At 48.0% G+C, this 21,564-nt stretch overlaps 1 protein-coding gene across 7 annotated transcripts in view; it reads left to right on the top strand.

Annotated features, from left to right (window-relative positions):
* The first annotated feature begins 6,491 nt into the window (after nt 1-6,491).
* ATL2 (atlastin GTPase 2) overlaps nt 6,492-21,564 on the top strand; it is a 40,323-nt gene continuing 25,250 nt past the window's right edge. For 2 of the 7 annotated variants that reach the window (XM_083856349.1, XM_083856351.1), the window contains exons 1-2: nt 6,492-6,646; nt 7,063-7,266. In XM_083856349.1, the coding sequence (XP_083712475.1) occupies nt 6,502-6,646; nt 7,063-7,266 (349 nt within the window). In that variant the 5' untranslated portion in view covers nt 6,492-6,501. Of the gene's footprint in view, nt 6,657-7,062; nt 7,267-9,975; nt 10,040-21,564 lie in introns of those variants that run through there. The other 5 variants (XM_083856354.1, XM_083856355.1, XM_083856350.1 and 2 more) reach the window with 4 other exon arrangements.

The following is a 21,564-nucleotide window of genomic DNA, read 5'->3' as shown; positions in this document are numbered from 1 at the left end:
TGAGATTTGTCTCCTCCAAGGGGAGGACAATTTTCCTTTGAGACAGCCAAAATGTTTTCTGCATGAAAGGCCTGGCTCAACTCTCAGTGGAAGCCCTGGCATCTTGTGTCACCTGTTTGTAAGGCAGCTTTGAACTTAACTGTTTATGTAACCTATTAAAAATACATTAATGTGCCTTGTTCTTTTCTTCCCTGCCAAGGAGTTGGTCAGACATGGTTTCAGGTGAGCTCTGAGAGCTGGTTGCTGCTGAGGGATGCAGAAGGGTCAGACATAGCAGCAGTTTCCAGACTCAGTGTGGGCTCTGCAGGAGCATCCCTGTGTCTTGCTGCATCCCCTCTCCCAGTGCTGGCACACACAGAACAGGCACAGCACCCTGTTCTTCAGAGAGCATCACATCTCTCTACCCCCTGGTTAATAGTTAGACCCACATTGCAGCAGCTGCCTCCCAGCCCAGCTGTGGAACAAGTAATGGATTTTAAATATTGGATTTTCTGATCTTGCCCTTTGGACTTATTTTTGCTGTGGCTGTTGGTAAACTGTGTGCTTCTGAGCTCAGGCTGCTGTGAAATCCTCTCTGGACTGCTGCACCCCTGAGCAGGAGCGTTTTGGTAAGCTGTACAGAAGCAGTGTCCGATGGAAGCTGGCAGAAATGGCTCAAGGCAGGAGGCCGATTTTGGCTCAGTTTGGTGTAGAATTGCCTCTCACAGAAGATGGTGGTGAGTCTCAGATTCAGCCACCCTTTGGAGCAGGACTGTTGCCAAAGCTGGGTCAGAGCAGCTAAGACTGGAACATTTGAAAGGATGGGAACCCCTCCACTCTGGGTCCATGTCCCAGGGCTGCACCACCCTTCTGGGGAAGGAGCTTTTCCTCATGCCCTGAACCAGCCAGGCTGACTTACCTCCTGGGAAGACTTCAGCTTCATCCTCCCTTTTAGCTGCCAAGTCACTGTAGGCTTCTGTTAAATCACCCCAACCTCCTCTCCTTCTCAATTAACCAAGCCAGCTGTCTCCACCTCTCCCTGTAGGTAATGTTCCCTGACCTCAACCAGCCTGGTGGTCCTGCTAGTCCTCTCCAGCTTCCAGCAGATCCATGCTCATCCTGGAGGGGCTGTTCACACCCACCAATCCTGCTGAAAGGGAATGCTTAGAGCCAGAACATGCTGAAGTCAAGCTCAGAAACAAGCTCCTTGTTGTGTCTGCTCCAGTAAAGCTTCAGGAGAAGCTGGTTTTGATGGATTTCTGAATGAGATGGGTCTGAGCCACCTGGCACATGTCCAGCACTGATAAGCAAGGCCTGTCTGTGCCCTTCTCCTTGCAACACCACAGCATCCTCCTGACCACTGTGGGCTCAGACTACTGCCTTGACCTGTCTCCTCAGCCCCATGGAAGAGCAACACAGTTTAGAGATATCACCAGCACAAGGCTGGTATGTCCTGAGTTCAGGACTATTCAGAGCAGCAGGCACCTCTCCGCTGGCTCCTGGGCACTGTCCACCCCTTCTGGAGTAGGTCCAAGGGGTTCAGCTGCTCCCAGATTCCAGAGGCAGTGTGGCTGGAACCCAGGGGAGCTGTTGGAGCTGGCTTGCCCTGCTCAAGGCCAGCTCATCCATCTTCACCTTGCTGAAACAGAATGAAACTATGAATGGAGAGGCTAGTGCTTCATTTAGATGGACAGCAGGGAGCAGAGGAACTTTGCAGGGTCATCTGAGGCACTTCAGCAGGATCTGGGCTCCAAACCTGAGCCTTTGTGGAGCATTAGGCTCCCTCCTTTTTTCCTTCTGTGGTATGAGATGTGCTGAGCAGCCCATTCCTGCCTGGAGCTACCTGGTCCCCACAGGTCACTCCTCTCTGAAGGATGGTGTCACATGCCTAAGGCTGCTCCTCTGAGGTCTGAAAGATTAGACTGGAAGTTTTATGGGTGGGAGATATCCCAGGGCTGAGGTCAGAGACAGAAATGTAGTGTCTGCTCTGTTATACAATCCCCTGTTAAATAATCACTCAGGGTCACTGCGCCTGCCAGGCCACTGCAGCTGGCAGTGGGGCTGCTGGAAAAACAGGATCACTGTCCACTGACAAGGAGGAGAAGGAAAAGCAGTAATACGTTTCTGGGCAGTCCCATGCCCAGATCCTTCCCAGCCTTGGGGTTCCTCATTGCAAAGTGCTTTCCAGTGACAGAGGCACTCACAAGGACACAGCCTGTTTGTTTGTAGGATGGTGGCAGTGAGGAGGTGGCTTTGGCCACGGTGATGGAAGGCTGCTGTTTGTCTGTGGGATGCTGTGGCTTGAAGTGTGTGAGCAGGGAGCTGTGCCTGTCCCAGAGACACTGGTTCTCCACTGAAGCTGGGCAGGGGGGACACCCAGCATCCATCCACCCAACCTGTGACTGCTCTCTGCATTTCCAAAAGCTGCAGTGGGGCCAAGGCTGGAGCAGAGCTGTGGCCTGCCAGGGGCTGCTGAGCACCATGCAGGGGTTGGGCCAGTGCCTCAGTGCCAGGCTGTGCTGCCCACCTGGGCCTGACACCCATTGCACAGCACTGTGCCAATGATTTCAAAGGGGCTGCAGAAGAAACAGGACACTTGGAGGACATCAGGAAACCTGTGGGGATGGCTACTGATGACCTGTGCTGGCTGCAAGTAAGCAGTCACTCAAGGGAGCTGGATGATTTTCCCTAGGAGACACAGGCCAAGCCCAGGAAAAGAAACCACACTGGTGGGGGGAGCTCACAAAGCCAAGCTGGGAAGCACCCACACTGCACTCAGAGTCTGAGCATCACTGTCCTGGGATTCCTGTCCTCGAGCACACATTTACAGCTAGTTAGCCTACTTCTGCTGGGTAATTTCTTCCTAATAAGGAGTTTTGGCAGGTGGCTGTGCTCCCCTGAGGGTGAGAGAGAGCAGCTCAATACAAGCAACAAACTGGTGTGGGGCAGGGCAAGTTCCTTTTGATTTAACTCAGAGGGTGGCTGTGAAATAGAAGTGCTGGGGGATGACTGGATGGCACTGAGGAAGTTTGAGGCATCCCTTACTTGGATTTGCTGCCTGTGATAAGGGAGGCATTCTGCCTTAATGCAGCTGTTTTGTTATTTAATCCCACTTGATTTTCCTTTACACTTTCCCAAATGTTTTAAGCTATTCTTTGTTGTGCTCATCCACTTTTTAATCTGAGGTCAAATGATTGGATCTTAATCCCTGGATCTAAAATGAATTTGCCTTTTTGTTTCCAGCCCTCTGCTACAGCCAGGCTTGCTGTCCCCTTTCCTTCTCTCATTATTTCTTGCACGTTAACATTACTTTGAAAGAACAAAACGGGTGATATCCCCCTGATTAATATTTCCAAATAATTTTATGTTTTTCCTTGTGATGGGTCCCTGGAGCGTTTTTTGTCAAACTACCTAAATGTGATCATAGCCAGTGCAACACTGTGCTTTTTGTGGCTGACTGTGTATAGGGATGGCTACCATGGAATGATCATACAGGGCAGCGCCTAAATTCATTGTACAGTCTTCCTGAAGGAGAGGGGGCAGGACAGCCTCTGAATCAGATTCACAAATCCGAAGATGACAGGCTGCTGATCTCAGCCCCACCCTTTGGGTTTTGCTAAAACTTGGTTTCTCATTTCATTGCAATTGCCCTGTGCTGCAAGTTCCTTGCTCAAATGTATGCATAGAGTCCTGGAGGAAGATTAAATGTGTTTTTTCAACAGCATGTTCTAGATTTTATTGAGAAGAGATGAGATCTAATTAAATTCACACGTTAATCCATCCAGATTAAATGGCACTTTCTACTTTGTGTCCTTAGCTTGGCCCAGGGGCTAGACTGAAACTACAAACACAGACCACAGAACTGGTCTTGCCCTTCCTGTCTAGACTCAGACTTTGCTTCAATACCTGGGACTAGATGTAGACAGTTTCACTGGTGCGTTAAGATCACAACCTACATCCAGGCCTGACTGGGAGCACAGGAGTGATCCCAGCCCTGAAGGGTGCTGCTGCCCCAGGTCTCCTCACCTGGCTTTCCTGGGTGCTGCCATCACTGGCAGCTCCTGCTGGCAGCTATCCTGTCTTTGAGGCACCCAAATCCTTGGCAAGGCAGCCTGTGCTAGTCCAAAACTTCTCCTGAGCTGAGTACAGTGAGCTGTGACCATGCAGCTTAATTACATCCAAACTCATCCTATCCTGATGGAGCCTCATCCAAGGGTGTGTGCAGGACCCTGGGCTGGAGGGATTTGCCTTTCAGAAAAGGACAGTGAGAGCTGCAGGTCACATTCTGCTGTGGGAATTCAGCAGAACTCTCTTAAGCACAGCTCATCTCTACGCAGCCAGTCTGGACTTGCACGGAAAACAAGCATGTGAAATCCTGGGAATAAACCACCTACGTCCTTGCGAGGACCTGTAAGTCTCACCCAGCAAGCCAGTCATGTAGCTGCAAAGGATGCAAATAAACTCTGCTGTGTAATTAGCACCCTTTGCATGCCAGGGCAATCGCTCCTAACTCCCCATGCAAGCAGGAGCCAGGTCTGCCTGCACGGGGCTCAATTCCAAACACCCTCCCCAGGTGTAAAGCTGTGCTGCTCACCTCAAATCAGGATCGCATGGTGGTGCTTTGCCCCGTATGGGAGGAGCTGGCCTGTGATATGAGAGATCAGTTATGATAAAAGGATAAATATCCTCTTCTGAAACCTACAGCCAGTGCTGAAGGAGTGTCTGCTGGTAAATGCCTACAGCACACTAAGCTAAATCAGTGTAATTTTACTACATTAAAGAACGAAATGTCCAGGCAGTGTTTTTCCTGGTGAGACTCTGAACTGCCACTAAGGCCTCTGTGATGGTGGCGTACTTTCCATCCCAAATTGTCACTGATTTTTGCATTCTGCACCGTGCAGATAAAGCACTGGGAGTATATGGGGACTCTTCCTCCCCTGAGCCTTGCTGTTTGTACCAGAAAAACAGACACAGCTCTTGGAAAGAGGCTGTGTGACTTCAGGGGCTGGCGTGATTGTCTCTGCAAGACATTTGATGGGTGTCACAGTGACAGCTGGAGCTGTCAATTCTTCCCTTTCTAGGACAAGAGGTTTAGAAGATAAAGTCTGGGGGGTGTGGGAAAGATCTTTCTTTATGGTGGCCTTGATGGCCTAAAAGGTCATTAGGAAATGACACCAAGGGGATCCAAATCCAAGAGGTGTTTCTCATTTTTAGGGATGCAGAGCAGGCAGCAGGCGGGTAAGCAGAGCTGGCCTCCAGGTGAGGCTGGAAGCAGCGTGCTGGCTGTAGACAGGGGCAGCCCTGGGGTCTGCAGGCATACTGACACTCCAAGCAGCACTGCAGCCTTCCCAGGAGTCAGTATCTAAGCCAGACTTTAAAAACAGCCTCGTCTTGTGCTGTTGCATAAGAGTGAGATGGAAATCTCACTGTGTTTATACAGACTGAAATGACAGGACTCCACTTGAGCAAACACAATGAAAGCTTCAGCTGAGCTTGGCTTCCAAGAGCAGAAGAAAACCACGTAGCCATTTAATCCTTTGAAGACTTCAGTCACCCTGATAAGATGCAGACAGACCAGGACAAGAGAGATGGCTTTCATGTGCCCCTACAAGACTGTCAGCTCCCTGGCAGGTTGTGTCCCACCACCCCAGAGAGCCACCCAGCCCAGCGTGCCTCCTGAGCCTGCCCACTGCCCTTTCCCCGGCTGTGACACAGTCCCTCGATTTAAACCCTTAATCCCGGGAAGATTGTGCAATAGCTCCTTCAGGCTGAGAACGGATTATGCCCCTTTCAAAGGTATTTGCCACTCTGGCTGCACCGGGAGAGCCCAATCAACTGGCCCAACCTCTCCTGCAAGAGCACCTGCAGGCAATTCTTGCAGCTGGTGCCTAGCAACTTACTCTGAGCTGCTCTCACAGCTAAAATTTAATGCCATTTCCGCCCTCCTCCCCAGAGGAGCAGCTTCTGGGTCTATACCAGAGAAGAATGAGACGTTCCCCACTTACCTTGCTATAAATTAGCGATATGGGCAGGGCTGCTTTCTCTTTCCGGAGCACGTGTCCTGCAGCCAGCCAAAAAGGCATCTCCTCTCAGCATGTGAGAGGGCCTCAGGTTCAGGAGATTAAGTAAAAAAAAATTTTCCCCTCCTTCCCAGTTTGTTTTCTGCTCCCAAATGCCTCTGTTTTCTTGGAGTTCTTTGGAGAAGAACCAGGCTTGGATTCATGCCGTGTCTCACCTTGTCTTTGCCTGGGTGAGCCCCAGGTTATGCGAACACACACAGGTAGCTACAAGCCCGGGGCTGTGCTGAGCACTCTCTAATGACGCACAGCAACTTTCAGATCACCTGTGTGACAAGTGAAGGCAGCCCCGAATCTGAGAGAGATGCCCTTGGGAAATGGCGAGCACCAGGGGGAAAAAAATGCACAGGAAACCAAGTTTGCCTGTTTACGGGGCTGAGATCTTTGCCTGGGTGATGAGGCAAACACCAACCAGCCTGGGCAGGACAGAGCAGCGTGTTCCTGCATGTGGGCAGGACACGGGAATGGGCGCCGGGAAGAGGGAGCCAAAGGGAGGATCCAGCTGCGGAGTGGGCAGGGGCTCGGGGAGCAGCACATCCTCCAGCAGCTGCGGGCACTGAGCAGAGGGAGGAGCGCTCCAGCTGGAAGAGGTGGGAAGCTGTGAGTACACGAAGTCCATGAGCAGTAGGGCTGTGGTACGGCAGCCTGGGTGTTTTTCAGAGAAAAGCAAGACGAGGTGCCCTGTAGGGCATTTCCAAACTCCGGGAGGGCACGTGTTTGCCTCTGGGAACAAGCCCGAGATGCGGACGGATTTCCCAGCGGGAGTCTGTTAGGACATCTCAGACTTGGCTCAGTGGCACAGCCCCCTCAGTGGTGTGTGCTGGGAGGGCAGTGACCACTGCCTGCCCTGGCTGTTCCCAGCGCTAGCAGAGCTGACCTCTCCTTGCCTCCCCAGTTTTATTCCTTGGGAAGCCCTGGGTGCTCCTAGCAAGTACAGCCAGAGGGTTGGAGGTGCCTTATTGCTGTGGACAGGGTGGTTTTCAGAAGAGCCACCTTGACCTTACAGCTCTGTCCTCAGCTCCTGAGTGCCTGCAGGAGGAGTGGGAGTCCCCTGGTCACCAGTTTGGACTCGACAGCCTGAAGCAGATGAGGCGAGCGGTTGGAAAGCGCAGAAGCTCCAATGGAGATGTCTCCAGCTCCTCCCAGGACCCTCAGCCCCCCAAGGTGGGCTCTGTCCCCCAGCCCAGGAGTGGTGCTCAGCACACTTCAGGTAGGTGTTTGGCTTAAGGATTTGTCCTCATGCAGATCACTTTAATCAAGTCCAACTGCATTGCTCAGGTTGGCTGATAAGGATTGAGAAACACTTCATAGGGAAAGGCATAAAGGATCCAGGTCTGATTCAGCCTTTCCTGGTGTTCAGGGGGTGCTTCTGCCTGCCCGGGTCAGGAGCTGGTCTCTGCCACGCTGTGATGACCAGGAGATGTGTGGCTGTTTCCCTTCCAGCCATAGGGAGGGACAACTCTCCCAGCAGCAGCTGAGCAGCCTTTCTCTCACTACACAGGTGACACAGGTGGCGTTGGCTGGCCCAGAGTGCCTTTGGGACAATCTGGGGACAGCAGAGTTTTCAGAGCAGCATGGCCAAATCCAGGGGAAGATGCTGCCTGTGGTACAAAACTGTGACTTTGGTGGCTGAGGGGACTGGCCCAGCCAGCACTGGTGGGTCAGGCATCCTGCTCCAGCAATCCCTTCCCACCACAGCCTGCCTGTGCTTTGCACAGCTGTTCTCAAGCTCCTTGCAGGCCAAATCCATGGCCAGCTTAGGCAGTTTCACTCCTAACTCCTTACCTAGTCTGGTAAGACATGTTGATAGCCAAATCCTCAGCTCAGAAAATGCCTCCTTCCTTCCTGCAAACATAAGGGGACAGAATTAAGGCTGAGCTTTCTGACCTCCAAGTTCTTGACTTCTGCTCTCACGTTACAGCAGCAGCAAATCCTGTTGGGTGAAGCAGAAATCTATCTGTCTGAACATGCACTATTTCAAACTCTTCTCTGCATAAACTGTTCCAGACTTGACCAGGAACAAGGCTGTTTACTGACAGCAGGATTAGGAAACTTCTTTAGTATTGTGACATTTTTCCCTGGTGTTTTTTTTTTTTTTTTTTTTTTTTTTTTTTTTTTTTTTTTTTTTAGTTTGCATATTGAGCTGCTGAAGCTTAAATTTGCCAGCTGTGTTTCCAGCTTTCAGTGTTTTATTTCAAGCTATTTCTCCTCGCCCAATTGCTTGAGTACCTCTGAAATACCACTGTGTACAGTGTGCTCTGCCTTCCTTCCCATGGAAAGATAGGTTTTCCTTCACCTGGTGTGAGGTTAGGACAAGCTCATTTTCATCAAATAAATAGAGGATATTAAACTGCAAAAGGCCAATGGCAAGATTTTGGTTTTTTTCCTAGCATTCATATGAGTGGTACCAAGGGGTTGAATCCTGCTTCCATTTATGCTGATGTAAATCTACAATAATAATGTTCTTTTACAGAACTGCACATTTTATTAATCCAAGTGTCATAACTAGAATTGAGTATATAATAGTTTGATCATTGTATCCTTCTGCAGTTCTCACCTGCTGTGATTGCAGCATGTTTTAGACATTTTAATTTCTTTTTCAGTCGTAGCTATTAAACTTTCTGACACAAGGGCTGCCAGTGTAAGCACAGCAGGAGGTGTGATGAACTCCTCTGTTAGGAAACCCCTTATGTGCTACTTTGCTGGTAAAGGAAGGCAAAGTTTGGAAAGCAGTTTTAGGTGCTTCTGTGATAGTTGGGTTTTACTCTGAAAATCTTTTCTGAGCTTTCCCTCCACCTCCGTTTTGGCAGAACCGAACTCTGTTTGCTTTTGCGACTGCTGTCACTCACAAGCTGCCTTGCCAGGCCTAAGTAAGTTAGCATAGCTAAAAACCGAGAAAAATGGTTTCCACAGAGAGCATTGCCGTGCTGAAGCGGGGCTTTGCAAGCCTGTTGCTCACTCCACATGATGATTTATTGGGCATAGTGTTCTTCTAACAAGTGACAAGGTCATACTGACCAATTTGCCTGTGAAGGTTTACATGGCCTTTAGCAGTAGGAAGCCTCACGGACTTAAAAACACTGTGCAGTGAGGGCAGCTCACCTTCACAGCTGGCCTTTTAAAATGATGAAGCAAGGTCAGTTCGGCTTGAGAGAACAAGGCTCTTACAAACCCCAGAGAGAGCAGGAATGTTTGGCTCTTACAAACCCCAGAGACAGCAGGAATGTTTGGTTCCTTGGAAACTTGTGTGGCTCGTTCTGACTGAGAGCTGTTCCCCTGCTTGTTTCCAGCAGCAGTGCTGGGATGAGGAGCTGGAGTTGGGGCTGGAGATGCAGAGCGCTCCGGCCGCTCTCCCCGCTGCCCCAAGGCCCGGCAGAGCTGGGAATGGGCTGCGAGGGCCCGGCAGGGCGAGGGCGGACACAGCACAGGGGTGACGGTCTGGCCGTGTGCTTTACACGCGAGATCCGCGGCCGAGGGCGTGAGGGACCCCCGAGGGGGACGCGGGGCCTGGGGGGCTCCTCACCCTGAGCCCGTCCCGCTGCAGCCGTGAGGGGGGCGTTCGGCCCGCACCTCAGCCGTGTGCACGTCTGGATCTCTGTCTGTGTGTGTCTGTGTGTCTGTCCCCAGCCCCGCGCTCCCCTCTGTCTGTGTGTCTGTCCCCAGCCTCGCGCTCCCCTCTGTCTGTCCGTGTGTCTGTCTGTCTGTGTGCCTGTCCGTCCCCGCCCCGCGCTCCCCTCTGTCTGTCTATCTGTCCCCGCCCCGCGCTCTCCTCAGCGCCGCTCCCGCTGCAGCCCCGGGGGGTCTCCGGCCCCGCCCCTGCCCGCGCGAGGCCCCGCCCCCGCTCCGCGCGCCGCCGGCGGGCGATAAAGGTCTCGCGGCGGAGCTCTGACGTCACGGGGAGTTAATTTTAAACCCGGACAAGATGGCGGCGAGGGACGCGGCGCGGCGCGCGGGCCCGGCCCGCCACCGGCCCGCCCCGGCAGGTAACGCGGCCCGCGGGCGGCGGCGGCGGCAGCGGGGGGCGGCGGCGGGGCCCTGCCCGCGGGGTCGGCCCGGAGAGCGGGGCCGGGCGGCCCGGCGGAGCCGCGCGGCGCCGGGGGAAAGGCCCCCCGTGTCTCCCCCCTCCTCAAAATGGCGTGGGCGGCCGCCCGCCCCCGAGGGGCGCCGGGGAAACCGCGGAAACGGCCCCGAGCCCGGGCCGCCGCCGCTCCTCGGAGGGGTCACCCCGCGTTCCCCGCGCTGCGGCCGGGGCCTCCCCCGCTGCGGTCGGCGGCCCGTGCCCGGAGCGGGGGCGGCCCGGGGGCACGGTCGGTGACCTTATTCCCCGGAGCGCCGCGGCCGCGCCTCGCCGCGTGTGCCCAGCCCCGGGGGGAGCGGGGCCGCCGCCCGAGGGGCCCGGGGGCCGCGGGGCGCTGGCGCTGCACCGTGCCGGGACCGGAGCCAGGTGGCCCGGAGGGCGCCGGCTTTCCCGGGGCCGCGTCCGCCTGCGGAGGGAGCAGCCCGGGAAGGAGGTGCCCGATCCCTGCCGGGCCGGCCCCCACATGGAGCCGGGGCGCTCCGCTGTCAGCGCCGCTCCTGCCTGTAATCTATCCCCGGTGGGGATGGGACACGGCTCTGGCTGGGCGCTCAGCCTCGGCTGTGCTGGAGCCTGCGCACTGTGCTCCCCAAAGTGTGGGTATTCCTCGGGAGCGGCCGGAAAGCCGGGAGCTGGTGGCGGTGTCCCCGCCGTGCGCCTGCCGAGGGGCGCCTGGGGCTTGGGGGGGTTTGTACCCACTCGAACGCTCAGTTGGATCATGTGAGGTTTTTAGCGCTGCACTGGAACGCTGAACTATTTTAACATCTTTGTTGTGTAACTCTCACTTAATTTGGAAGCGGAACGATTGGACTGGGCACGATTAAACAAAACCTAGCAGATGCCATGTGCCACGATTGGTTTCAATCGCTTGATTTGCAAGCCAGATAGAGATAGGGAAATCTAGCTGCACTACAAGCTGGGAGATGCGGAGTGACAGCTCACCTGGCCTGATTTACAGGGAGGAAAAGCAGTGCTTCTGAGCATCAGGAAAAGTTTGATTGTCTTTGGCAGCATTGCAATTTGAATAATTTAAAAGAGCCCAGAGATTGAAACTGAGGATATGCTACTGCTTCACTGCTCAAGGACTGGTCTCTCTCCCTCCCAGCACTGCTCAGTTTTCTTTGATTTCAGTTTTCTGTGTTTTCACCACGGTGTCCTTTAATAATCTCAAAGCATTGGATTCTTGCATACTTTTCTCAAGGTCGTAAAAATGCCAGCACACCTGTAATAAATGGCCTTTAATTAGCTGTGTCATCATTAGCAGTGGAAACCTGCACATGTCACTCTTAGTTGCTTCTGAACTTTAGTCATGGAAGACTTAGGTGACAGGGTCTGTGTGTACAGCTGTGGATGGTCCGTGCCTGCTGCAGAAGGGCTTTCTGTGCAGTGAAATAAAGCAGAGGGGTAGGTTGGAATAGTTACAAGGGCAGCAGTGTAACAGGAGAGGCCATTAACTCCTCCTGTACCATTACTGAGTGTTGCTTAATAGCTGTTACATCCTGGCTTACCCTAAAATCAATAATTGTGTTACAGCACCTCCTCAAATAATAGCACTAGGTTTTTGTTTTTTCAGCTGGAATTGTTTTGAAAGCAGGGAGTGGAGTTGAGGAGGGCTGTATTCTTTGCTTTTCAAGTTCACTTGGCTGCGACTTAAAAGCTGGCAGAGAAATAGTTCTAGCACAGAATAGTTTCACTTGGGTTGGTGTAAAAGCATTGCTTTAAACATGACAGTCCATCCTGGTTTAGGAGGCCAGGCAGCTCTTGTTTGTGTTGGATGCTCAGGAATGCTTGAGCCACATCTTACAACAGTGCTAATACTTCTTAAGTACCTTGTATCAGCTGCAGTCCCTGTGGTTTGCCTAAATATCAGGGATTAATATTTGCTTCCTGACTGTACTAATAAAGCAGCACTGACTGGAATGAGGTGCTGTGATAAGATGGGGAATTGTTTTCTCTTCCTGCTGTAGTAACAAAAGGGACACTACCTCGTGGTGGCCGGCCTGGACAGGAGCAGGTCTGCTGGGGGGAGAAGGGCTGGGAATTTTCCTGCAGTGTTACAGAACAGCACTTATCTCCTGGTGGCTGCATCACTTCATCCCCAGCTTTGAGCTGATGATACAGGCAGATGAGACTGCAGGTGTCAATTCTGTGTCCTTGTTGGTTGGGATGTGAACCACAGTGGTGTTGGTCTCCAGCACCAAGGCAGCCTTCACTTCAGCTCTGTAATAGAAGTGGTTTTAACTCCGTGCCTGTTGTTAGTAGGCTGTTGTATGTCTTGTCACAGTCCATGGAAGTTTCAAGGACGTTCATAAGGAAAACTGCCAAATTTCAGTCAAATGTCACCTTACATAAGTTAGGTTTGAATTTGTTTTTGTTCTTGGATTGTGGTTATGAACAGACCCCATCCCTGGGATGATTTTTGATATTCATGGCAGTCTTTGAATGGGAAGTTTTAAGCTTTAAGATCAGGCTGAGTTGTTGTCTTGTTTTTTAATTTACTTAATTTCTTTTTCTACTGTTGCTGCGTGCTGTGCCTACAATGTGATCTGTGAGCTGCCTGAGTGCATTTTTTCAACTTTCTGCTAAAAGCTGCATTTACTTCTTAAACTTACTGTACTAGTTGTTAGTGTTTTAGGTTTTGTCTCTAACCTTAACTCTCTAAGCTGAAAAAGGCATAAAAAGTATTTTCTAAGTTTCTGCATAGGCAGATGTGCTGTATTTGCCCTTTGTTCAACAACTGAAAAAATTCAGAAATACTTACATGTGGTGGATCTTTAGGCTTCACTCTTGCTGAGGTATGACTAGGTTTCTTTTTTTAAAACATTTTCAGCAGCCTGAACTTCCTGAGATATTCTGGAGGAAAGGTAGAAGTAGCTTTCCTTGGTTTTAGAAGGTTGTTCTCGATAAGATACAAAGAGTTATTATCTCATCCTGTAGCTGGTTTTAAGGTCATGGTGCTGTGTAGGGAGTTGATTTATGTGAATATGTTTCTGAGGTTGCATTTGTGTCTGAAAGACCAGAACAAACACATGAGCAAGTTTTAGATATTTGTGAAAACATGGCTCACATTGATGTCTACTGTTTCAGTTAGCTGCAAAGAAGTGACTGATAAGAAATAAGTGATGTCTTTTAGGATAAGGATTATAATCAAGGCATTTCTAGGAGCAGATTAATGCACAATAGGAACTTGTGTTCTGAGAGCATTGGTAACTTACTTGCCTGACCTTTAGCTTCTGTTTATTTCTAAAATAATATATTCTGTGTAGTGTTCATTTCCAGAAAAACAAGATTTCATGTGCTTGCCAAGCTTTTTGAAACACTTTGAACAGAAGTTGGAGGAACTTTTGAAGTTCCTTCCTCCAACTCCCCAAGCTGATGTTTAACTGGAGTTGTTGCTCTGCAGCAAAGGAAGGAGCTCATGTTCCTCTTTGTGTTTGGGAGGGAACCCAAACATTATCCCTGTTCTGGGATAAATATCTCTCCAGGATGTGTAAGCACGTGAACATCCTCCTAAAGTTACCTATTCAGTTTGTCTGGAATCTGTCACTGAGAATTTTGGCTGCTCCATGGGGATGTTACTGCTTGAAGTATCAAGACTGGTTTATATCTCATTTTAGTGTGAGAATAGTAGATCTTTGTGTGAAGTGTGATCTTTGAAGCTGCATAACTATCTCCTTCAATTAACTAAACAGGAAAAAAAAATAAAAGAAAAGCTCTGCTAATTTTATTATGGTTAGTAGCTGGCTTCCCTTTAAGGTTGGAAAAACTTAGTTTGCCACCAAAGATGGCACGACTGGGCATCCAGGGCAGTCCAGAAGAGGTTACATGAGTAAATGCAGGTAAGCTGGATGTTGGAATTCCTCTTTGATGCCCACTGGATGAACTTACAAGCAGGGCTAATAGGAAATCACGTGTAAGGTGAAAGAGAAGTCTATCTGGGCCTTTGCAGACATGATTTATGAAAAACCAGCTTATTTTAAGAGTGTAACTCTGCTCTATATCTGCTCTTGTGTATCATGGAGGAATAGGTGAGAGGACTAGTAAAAGTCTAAGACTGCAATAAGTGTCTTTTGGGGAAGGATTTTTAGTTCAGAGCTTGGTTACTTGGCCTCTATATACACTCTGTATGAGGGAAAATCTGATATGCTTTACTAGGAGGGGAGATGTCTCATATTGTTTGTTGGTTTGTTTTTTTTTTTTTTGTCTAAATGTATTTTCAGCTTTTATTTTCAGTGCAGGTGATGAGCAAATGATGGTTACATTTTCAGCCCTATGTATTGGTGATTTTTGTGTGGCTAGGTGGGATTTTTGCTGCTGCAGGTCATGGTAGGCTTCTCTTAAAGGACTGTAACAGAAGCCAAAATGCTGAAGACTTGAACTGATAAGATGTTGTACAGATTGTGGACGTGGAATGTAGGATGTAATTTCCAGTGAATTGATATTTGAGAGTAGAACTTAATTTGCTCTTACGCAGTTGTTGTTCCAGTGACATCAGAATCAGGTTCCAGTCCATAGTTAGTGTCAAGTTATAATTAATTTATTTTCCCACCGTCACCTCAGAGATAAGCATGTTGAATTTACAAGTTCTTGTTGGTCTCAGTAAAATATTAGGAATGTCTTTTTGGGCAATGTATTGGATAATGCCTCCAGGATAACAAGGTGGCTTTTTTTTTTTTTAAACTTGGATTGAAAATTACAGAAACTTGTTGGAGAACATGTGTCAACTGCTTGTCCTGACGTGTTAGGATTGCTTTCCCTATGTTGTACATACTTGGAAAAGTTGTTCTCACCTCTTATCTCCTCCAGCAGGGTGGTACTGCTGAGTGGAAGAATAAGTGCAGTTATTTTAGCTGTCTCTTTAAACCCCATCCTGTGATACCACTGCCTGCAAACTTGCTGTCTTTTCCATGAAAGAAAGAGTCTTCTGGCTTTTGCTTGCAGGTGTTCATTTGCCTTGGTCCATGTGCTGAGATCTACTTGGGGAACTGTAAGCTTTTGGGAATAAAAGGTTCAATCTGTCAATCCTTTGCCTAATATGGGAATCATCACAGCCCTGATTTCACAGGGGGAACAATCACTTGAAGTATGTGAACTCCTAGGCCTGGAGACAGAAGCTTGGCCTGCTTTAGTGTATTGCTTAGACAGAAAATAATAGTGAAAATGAGGTTAAGGCTCTTGACATAATCAAATCACTTTTTTAAAGCAAGAAGTCATCTTGCTTTTAAGAGAATTAAGTTTCTTAAATACTTAGTAATCGTGAACTAAGGAACTGTGTTTAAGATTTTAAACACTGCCTTGGAGCTGCCCTCAAAGCAGTTAACACTTGCCTTTCAGGGAGCAAAGTCTTAAGCTTGTCATTAGGATAGGAAGGGAATGCAGTTGAAAATTCTTGAAAGGAATTCTTTCTAACTGCTGGTATGTCAGGCTTGTTGCTAATAAATAGTTTGGAAAAGTCCAGTAAGTAACGATTTTGAGGGTTAGGACTTAGAACTGGAGTATTTTCTAAAGCTAATGATACTATAGAAATAGCTGCTGAAGACCTACATGTTATGTGCTGAGATTTAAAAGGCAGAAAACCTTTCAAAATAAAATAATGCTGCTACAAACATTAAGAAATGCAACTTCTGCTTTTAAGCTTAATTTTTTTCAATAGAAAAATGAACATGCTGTCTACTGTGAACATTCATGTAGCAAAGGTGGTTAAATGCTTGTAGAATCTTCAGATGCTGTGAGAAATCCTGCTTCTTTGAGAGGACCCTTGAAATGAGATCTGGTGCTTTTGAAGAGGTTGAAAGTTGGCTTGTGAAAGGCTGAATAATATTCCTAGAGTCTTGTTCTAAGTACTTTGAGTCAGACATATCACTGTGTCATTAATCAAATATCAAACTGAGCTGTTCTTTAGTCTAATCTCTTGTTGATTTATTTCTGTGGTGCATTAGGACTAGATTAAGCTTTTGTGAGCTTTGAAGAGGAGCACACTTTCTGTTTCAGTTCATCTTCTAATCCCAGCCTTTTCTCCCCAGAGCTTACTCTCTGTCCTGTAAGGAAAAATTTTGTGGACCCACCAAATGAGGACATTAGGTATGATCCACAGAGGCTACACTGTGGGTTGGGCACAAGTGCTGAAACAAACAGACTTTGTACAGTTATATTTACTTATTTCTTTTTCACCCAAGTGAACGATATATATTAAACCATTGTGGTCTCAGCATAAGGTAGTCCTGCAGAAAAGCAGTTTGATTGTCTGTTATTGTGTTTAGACAAGGTTGAGAATTCGATGTAAAGAGAAGTAGTAAGCAGCTCCCTCTGTGTTTGTTCTTGTTGGGATGATAAGTGTCCTTGCCTTACACCTGAGGTTGCTGACTTCTTTCAGTTTCATACCTCTAGGCTTGCCTGGCCAGCAGCCATCAATGTACACATGGCAATGGCATTTCCTGTCCCAGGAAAATTGTTTTAAAAATCAAAAATGCTCCAGTTGCTGAGACTTGTTTTATAGTGGTGGCTGATGTTTCTGTGGTAACAAAGAGTCATTAATGATGTTAAAAATCCTTAGGTAAGGATTGAGCCTTGAGCCCTTTGAACATAGGAAGGTGTTTGTATGGAGCTGAGCTGCTGAAGTGTGTGTTATAATGTCCTTGGGACAACTTAACTAGTGATTCTGAAATCAACATTTTTCTAATCTGCTCTGTAGTAGGCAGAGCTCTTAGTGGGTGCAGTGTGTTCAGTAGGTGTGTTCAAGGGAATACTCTCCTAGTGCAGGAAGGGCTGTGCCAAGCTCCAGATCTGCCACACATCCTGGCCTGTAACACTGACAGGCTGAAACCTCCATTTGTAAGGGAAGGAAACCTTGTTCTTAAGTGAAGGTTAACAAATGTGTTGTCTACCCCAGCCTAAATCTGGACTTTCAGATAGAGACAAATCTTTGGCAACACACGGTCAGATCCAGTTACAGCCCAGTTGTCTATCCATCTTTGCAGTGTTATCACATATCACCAAGTCAGTTCCTACATGAATATGCTTCTTAACTGTACTTGTAAGTTTTGGGAGTGTGGAGAAATTTTCCAACTGAACTGGGTTGCAGTTACAGAGCTGAACTTTTCTTTTGGCACCAGCGCCCAGTGAAGCAGTTTGTGCCTCCCCCTCAGCGGTGCCGTGTGGCTGTTCCAGAGGCTGTGGAGTGTAGAGCACATCCCTTGGTGTCCAGCATCAGTTGGTGCTGGAGCTGGGATGGCAGCGCCAGCACAGAGGGCAGCAGCCCTGGACTGTTCCACAGTACAGCTGAACTGTGCCCTGCAAAGGGACTACGTGGCTCTGCTGTTTGTCTTCCGTTCTAGTGCTCCTTGTTTGAGGTGATACAGTTTGTAGGAAACTGCTTGTATTGGATTGCTTTTTCTGCTGCTTTGGCTTTTGTAGCTGGCTTGACTCTAAGCAGCATTGGATATATGGCAGAATTAGCAGGAAAGGCAGTGTGGTGCTGCATGGTGCTGGAAATGGGAAGGAGTGGGAGAGCCCCTGTGAGTGGGTGGTGAAGACTCAGCTGTGCCATTGAAACAGGCTTGAAGAGGCAGCGGGGAGAGGGGAGGAGGCAGTTACTGGCACTGTCCTGTTGGCAGAATTAATGTACTTTGAGCTGTTGCCTTAACAAGGGATTTGTGTGTAGCAGCAGCAATGATGCCTGGCAGAGACTCAGGAGTTGTGGCAGTAGGTGTGGGGCTTTTACGTCTATGGACTTAGGTACTGAATCAATTATTATGGGTTAATTGCAGGAAAGGGACATGGCAGCCCAGGCCTGTTTCTCTACGTGCTTAGCAGCAGGGACCCTGATAAAAAACTATTTTTATTGTAGTTGTGTGAGAAAAATCTCTTCCTCCAGTGGAGATAAAAGGAAGACATGCAAAATGTGATTGATTTTGTTGTTGCTGCTTTTTTTTGGTTTTTTGTTTCAATTCTCTTTAACCGTGCCTTCCTTATGTGGAACTCTCTCCTGTTTTGATTCACGTTGTTGATCTGGGTGTTAATTGCGTTGGTGCATGTTGTGTTCCCCCATTGCGTTTCCCTTTCATCTGGTGGGTGTCAGTGACCCTCCCAGGCTAAGAAGGGAGAAGAAGACACTGAAATACTCCCTGGAGTTGTCTGCAGGTAGTTACTGTATCAGTTTTGCAAACTGTGTGATCTAGAGGAGACAGTTTTTAAAGAAACCTACACTCTCTTTGTGCTGCCCTTTATTCTTTGAAATGAAATGTGGGATTCTGGAGTTCAGTGCTGGAAAAACTGGCTGGAAGGCTCTCTTAGCTGCAGGAACTGAAAGAGAGATGGGAAGCTGAGTGTGAACTGAGGTTGGGCTGAAAGATCACTTTTGGCTGGAAGCTTCATTGAATTGTTACGGTTGGAAAATACCTCCAAGATCAGAGTCCAGCTGTTATCTGGTGCTGCCACGTTCACCACTAACAGCATGTCCCCAAGTGCCATTTGTTTTTTGAGCACTTCAGGTATGGCGATTCCACCACTTCCTGGGCCAGCCTGTTGCAATGCCTAACCACCCTTCCCATGAAGAAATGTTCCCTAATATCCAACCTAAACCTTCCCTGGCACTATTTGAGGTAATTTCTTCTCATCTTGTCACTTGTTACCTGGGAGAGGAGACCTCACTACAGCCTCCTTTCAGGGAGTTATAGAGAGTGCTAAGGTCACCCTGAGCCTCCTTTTCTCCAGGCTAAACTCCCCCAGGTCCCTCAGCTGCTCTTGTGCTGCAAACCCTTCACCAGCACCTCAGGATCTTTCTTGCAGTGGGAGACTCAAAGCTGAACCCAGCACTTGAGGTGTGGCCTCACCCTGAGTACAGGAGGTTTGATCCTCACCCTCATCCTGCTGGCCACACTCTTGCTGCCATTCAGCTTGCTGAAAGCAAAAAAGAAAAGTTCCAGCCTCTTTGGCGTACTGTGTTTCCTTACATTGTGACTGACAAGTTGTTTATGCTGGAAATTAGGAAAGGTGACCCTTTGGCATCCCTTCCTGTACAGCCAAAGGAAGCACTTGCTTTGCTTTCTGCTCAGCTCCTCTGTGGCTGTGGTGCAGATGAATCTCAGTAACTAAAGCACCTCTGACTGTCAGTCTAAAGACCAAACATGGGCTAATTGCAGTTGGCGTCTCTCACTTTATTCTTTTCTCCCTATTCTTGCTCAAAATACCCATTTAGGTCAGCTGCTCATTGTTTAAATTACTGGCTGTTGACATGAGGATACATACAAGGTACATAAAATGCAATTACGGCCTAAACCAATTAGAAAATAATGACTTCTTGAGTGAGCAACAACCTTAAATAAAATCACTCTGAAATACAAGCAGGAGTCTGCCTGGTTTAAATGTGTGTGGCCTGCAAGGATCCAGTTAGCTCTCAGTGTTCATGAGGAGCTGTCACTTGCCATTTCCAGAGTTCATGGTGAACTAGGGCATTGTCAGATCTGGAGTACTCTCGTTCCCATCCTCAGGAGCCTGCCTGATGGGGAGAAAAGGTGAGCAAGAGGCCTTTTAATGCTTTAATCTGCCCTTAGTGTTTTAATACAGCTTTCTTTGAGGGGGCTGGAAAAGTACTGGTGGATGTTACTGTGGGTAGAGATCCTGTTAGGTCCTTCAGTGAGTGTGCTATTAATAGCTGTGATTTTTGGGCAGAGGGGAGGAAGGATGAGAAGCTTGTTTTGCCACTGCCCTTACCCTGCACGATTTTTCTTGTAGCTATGGAGAAACATCTTTCTTACTAAGTTCATAATGTGCTTTCTAAAAAATGGTCCTTTTATATATATATATAAAATTTCACTTATTGGGTTTGTGCTGCTTTGTAGTCTCTGTTTATTCGCATTTTTACTTATATTGGTTGACAAGAGCTGAATTTGAGGGTTGACTTTTTGCTGCACATTTTCATTACATGAGGTTTCCCTCTCGCTTTTTTGTCCCCATAAATGGAGAACACAAAGTGCCAGGTTATCAGTATTTTGTGTAGGGGAGAGCTATCTGCTCCTGCATGCATGCCCACCATTCAGCAGAGAAGCAATTTAAGGCACTTAGGAGTAGACAAGCCTATTGTTTGATTAGTTGTGGTGCTTCAGAGGTATCTAGGTCATCAGAATATCTTTTTTCCTCTTCCCTGGCAGAATTGTAGCTTCAGGTGCTTCTGGCTTCAGCTCACAGTTTATGTAACAGTTCTAGATGTGTCCCTTTAACATCTCATTGCCCTGAAGGAACACAGAGAGTTAAATGTGTCTTTCCTCCTGTACCCTGCCCCTACTCCTCTATCAGTCTTACTGGATGTCCAAACAAGTCTTTGGAGCTTAGCTCATCAGTCCTATTTATAGCTGAAATATTTGAAACATTTAATTATTTCTGGCCTTAAAATGAGCTACTTGGCACTCTTTGCTAGTCAGCAATAAGAAAGCAGCCATGCATTAAGATCTGTGATAGCCCCACAGTTCTGTGTGAGTTTATTGCATGGAGTAGGACTGCTGGAAAAAGGGGAGGACAATTTTGTGGCTTAAATCTAGTGATTTTTGTGTTTTGTTTCCAGGACATACGTCCAAATAAGGTTTGAAGGTTAACATACTTTCTTTCTGTGCTCTGGAACTCACTTCACACATGCCCACACTTTCCTTCCTTCACTACACCAAAACAAGAAATGTTTAAGCAGTTTGTCTCCTTTCTCTCCAAGGAAAATTTCCTACGTGAAGCACGGAGAGAATGCCTTACATTGAAATGCAGTGCAGCAGTTTCCTCATGATAAATTATTTTAAGCTCTTGATTCAAGCCATGAACTCCCTCAGGGTGTGGAGGTTGAACAAAATTTCGAGCAAGATGGCTGGAGCTTAGTGTAGCTCACTTCAGTTTGCTTTTCACTGTTCAGGTGATGGTGGAGGAGCCTGTCAAGCATCTGTACTGAAATGTGAACAGGGCACTTGAGCTGCTCCTGTATGGAGGCAAATGTATGGTGCTGTACAGCACCAGGAAAAGGAGTTCAGGGATGCTGAAAGCTGAAGTGTCATGGGATGCTGGAAGCCTTAATTTGAAGCTGACTTCTAGCAAAGTGCAGGTTTCTGTGCAAAGCAGATTTTAAGACTACCAGCCAGAAGATTTATGGCTTTATATTCCTTTAACTCCTTGTGATGGATCAAATGGAAGTACTGATGAGGGACAGCTATACTAATGAAAGTGGCTTAAAACTAAAAAGCAAATGGGATTTAAATTTATTTTAATGTTCTGCTGCATTCGTGGGCAATTGTGTTCAACTCACTATCCATAGAAGCTGTTATTAATTGTGGTTCAGTGCTTTTTGATCAAAAACCTGTACTGTATCTAAAACCAACTGGGTTTAGCAATTAGTATGTGCTTTTATTTTTTTTTTTAATGAAAGGATGTGGATAATGCATTCAAAGAGTTCCAGCTGTA

This window comes from Zosterops lateralis, assembly GCF_965231275.1.
Source record: "Zosterops lateralis genome assembly, chromosome: 3".
Classification (NCBI taxonomy): Eukaryota; Metazoa; Chordata; class Aves; order Passeriformes; family Zosteropidae; genus Zosterops; species Zosterops lateralis.
Note: the sequence above shows the minus strand (reverse complement) of the source record. Positions and strands in the feature narration are given on the sequence as shown.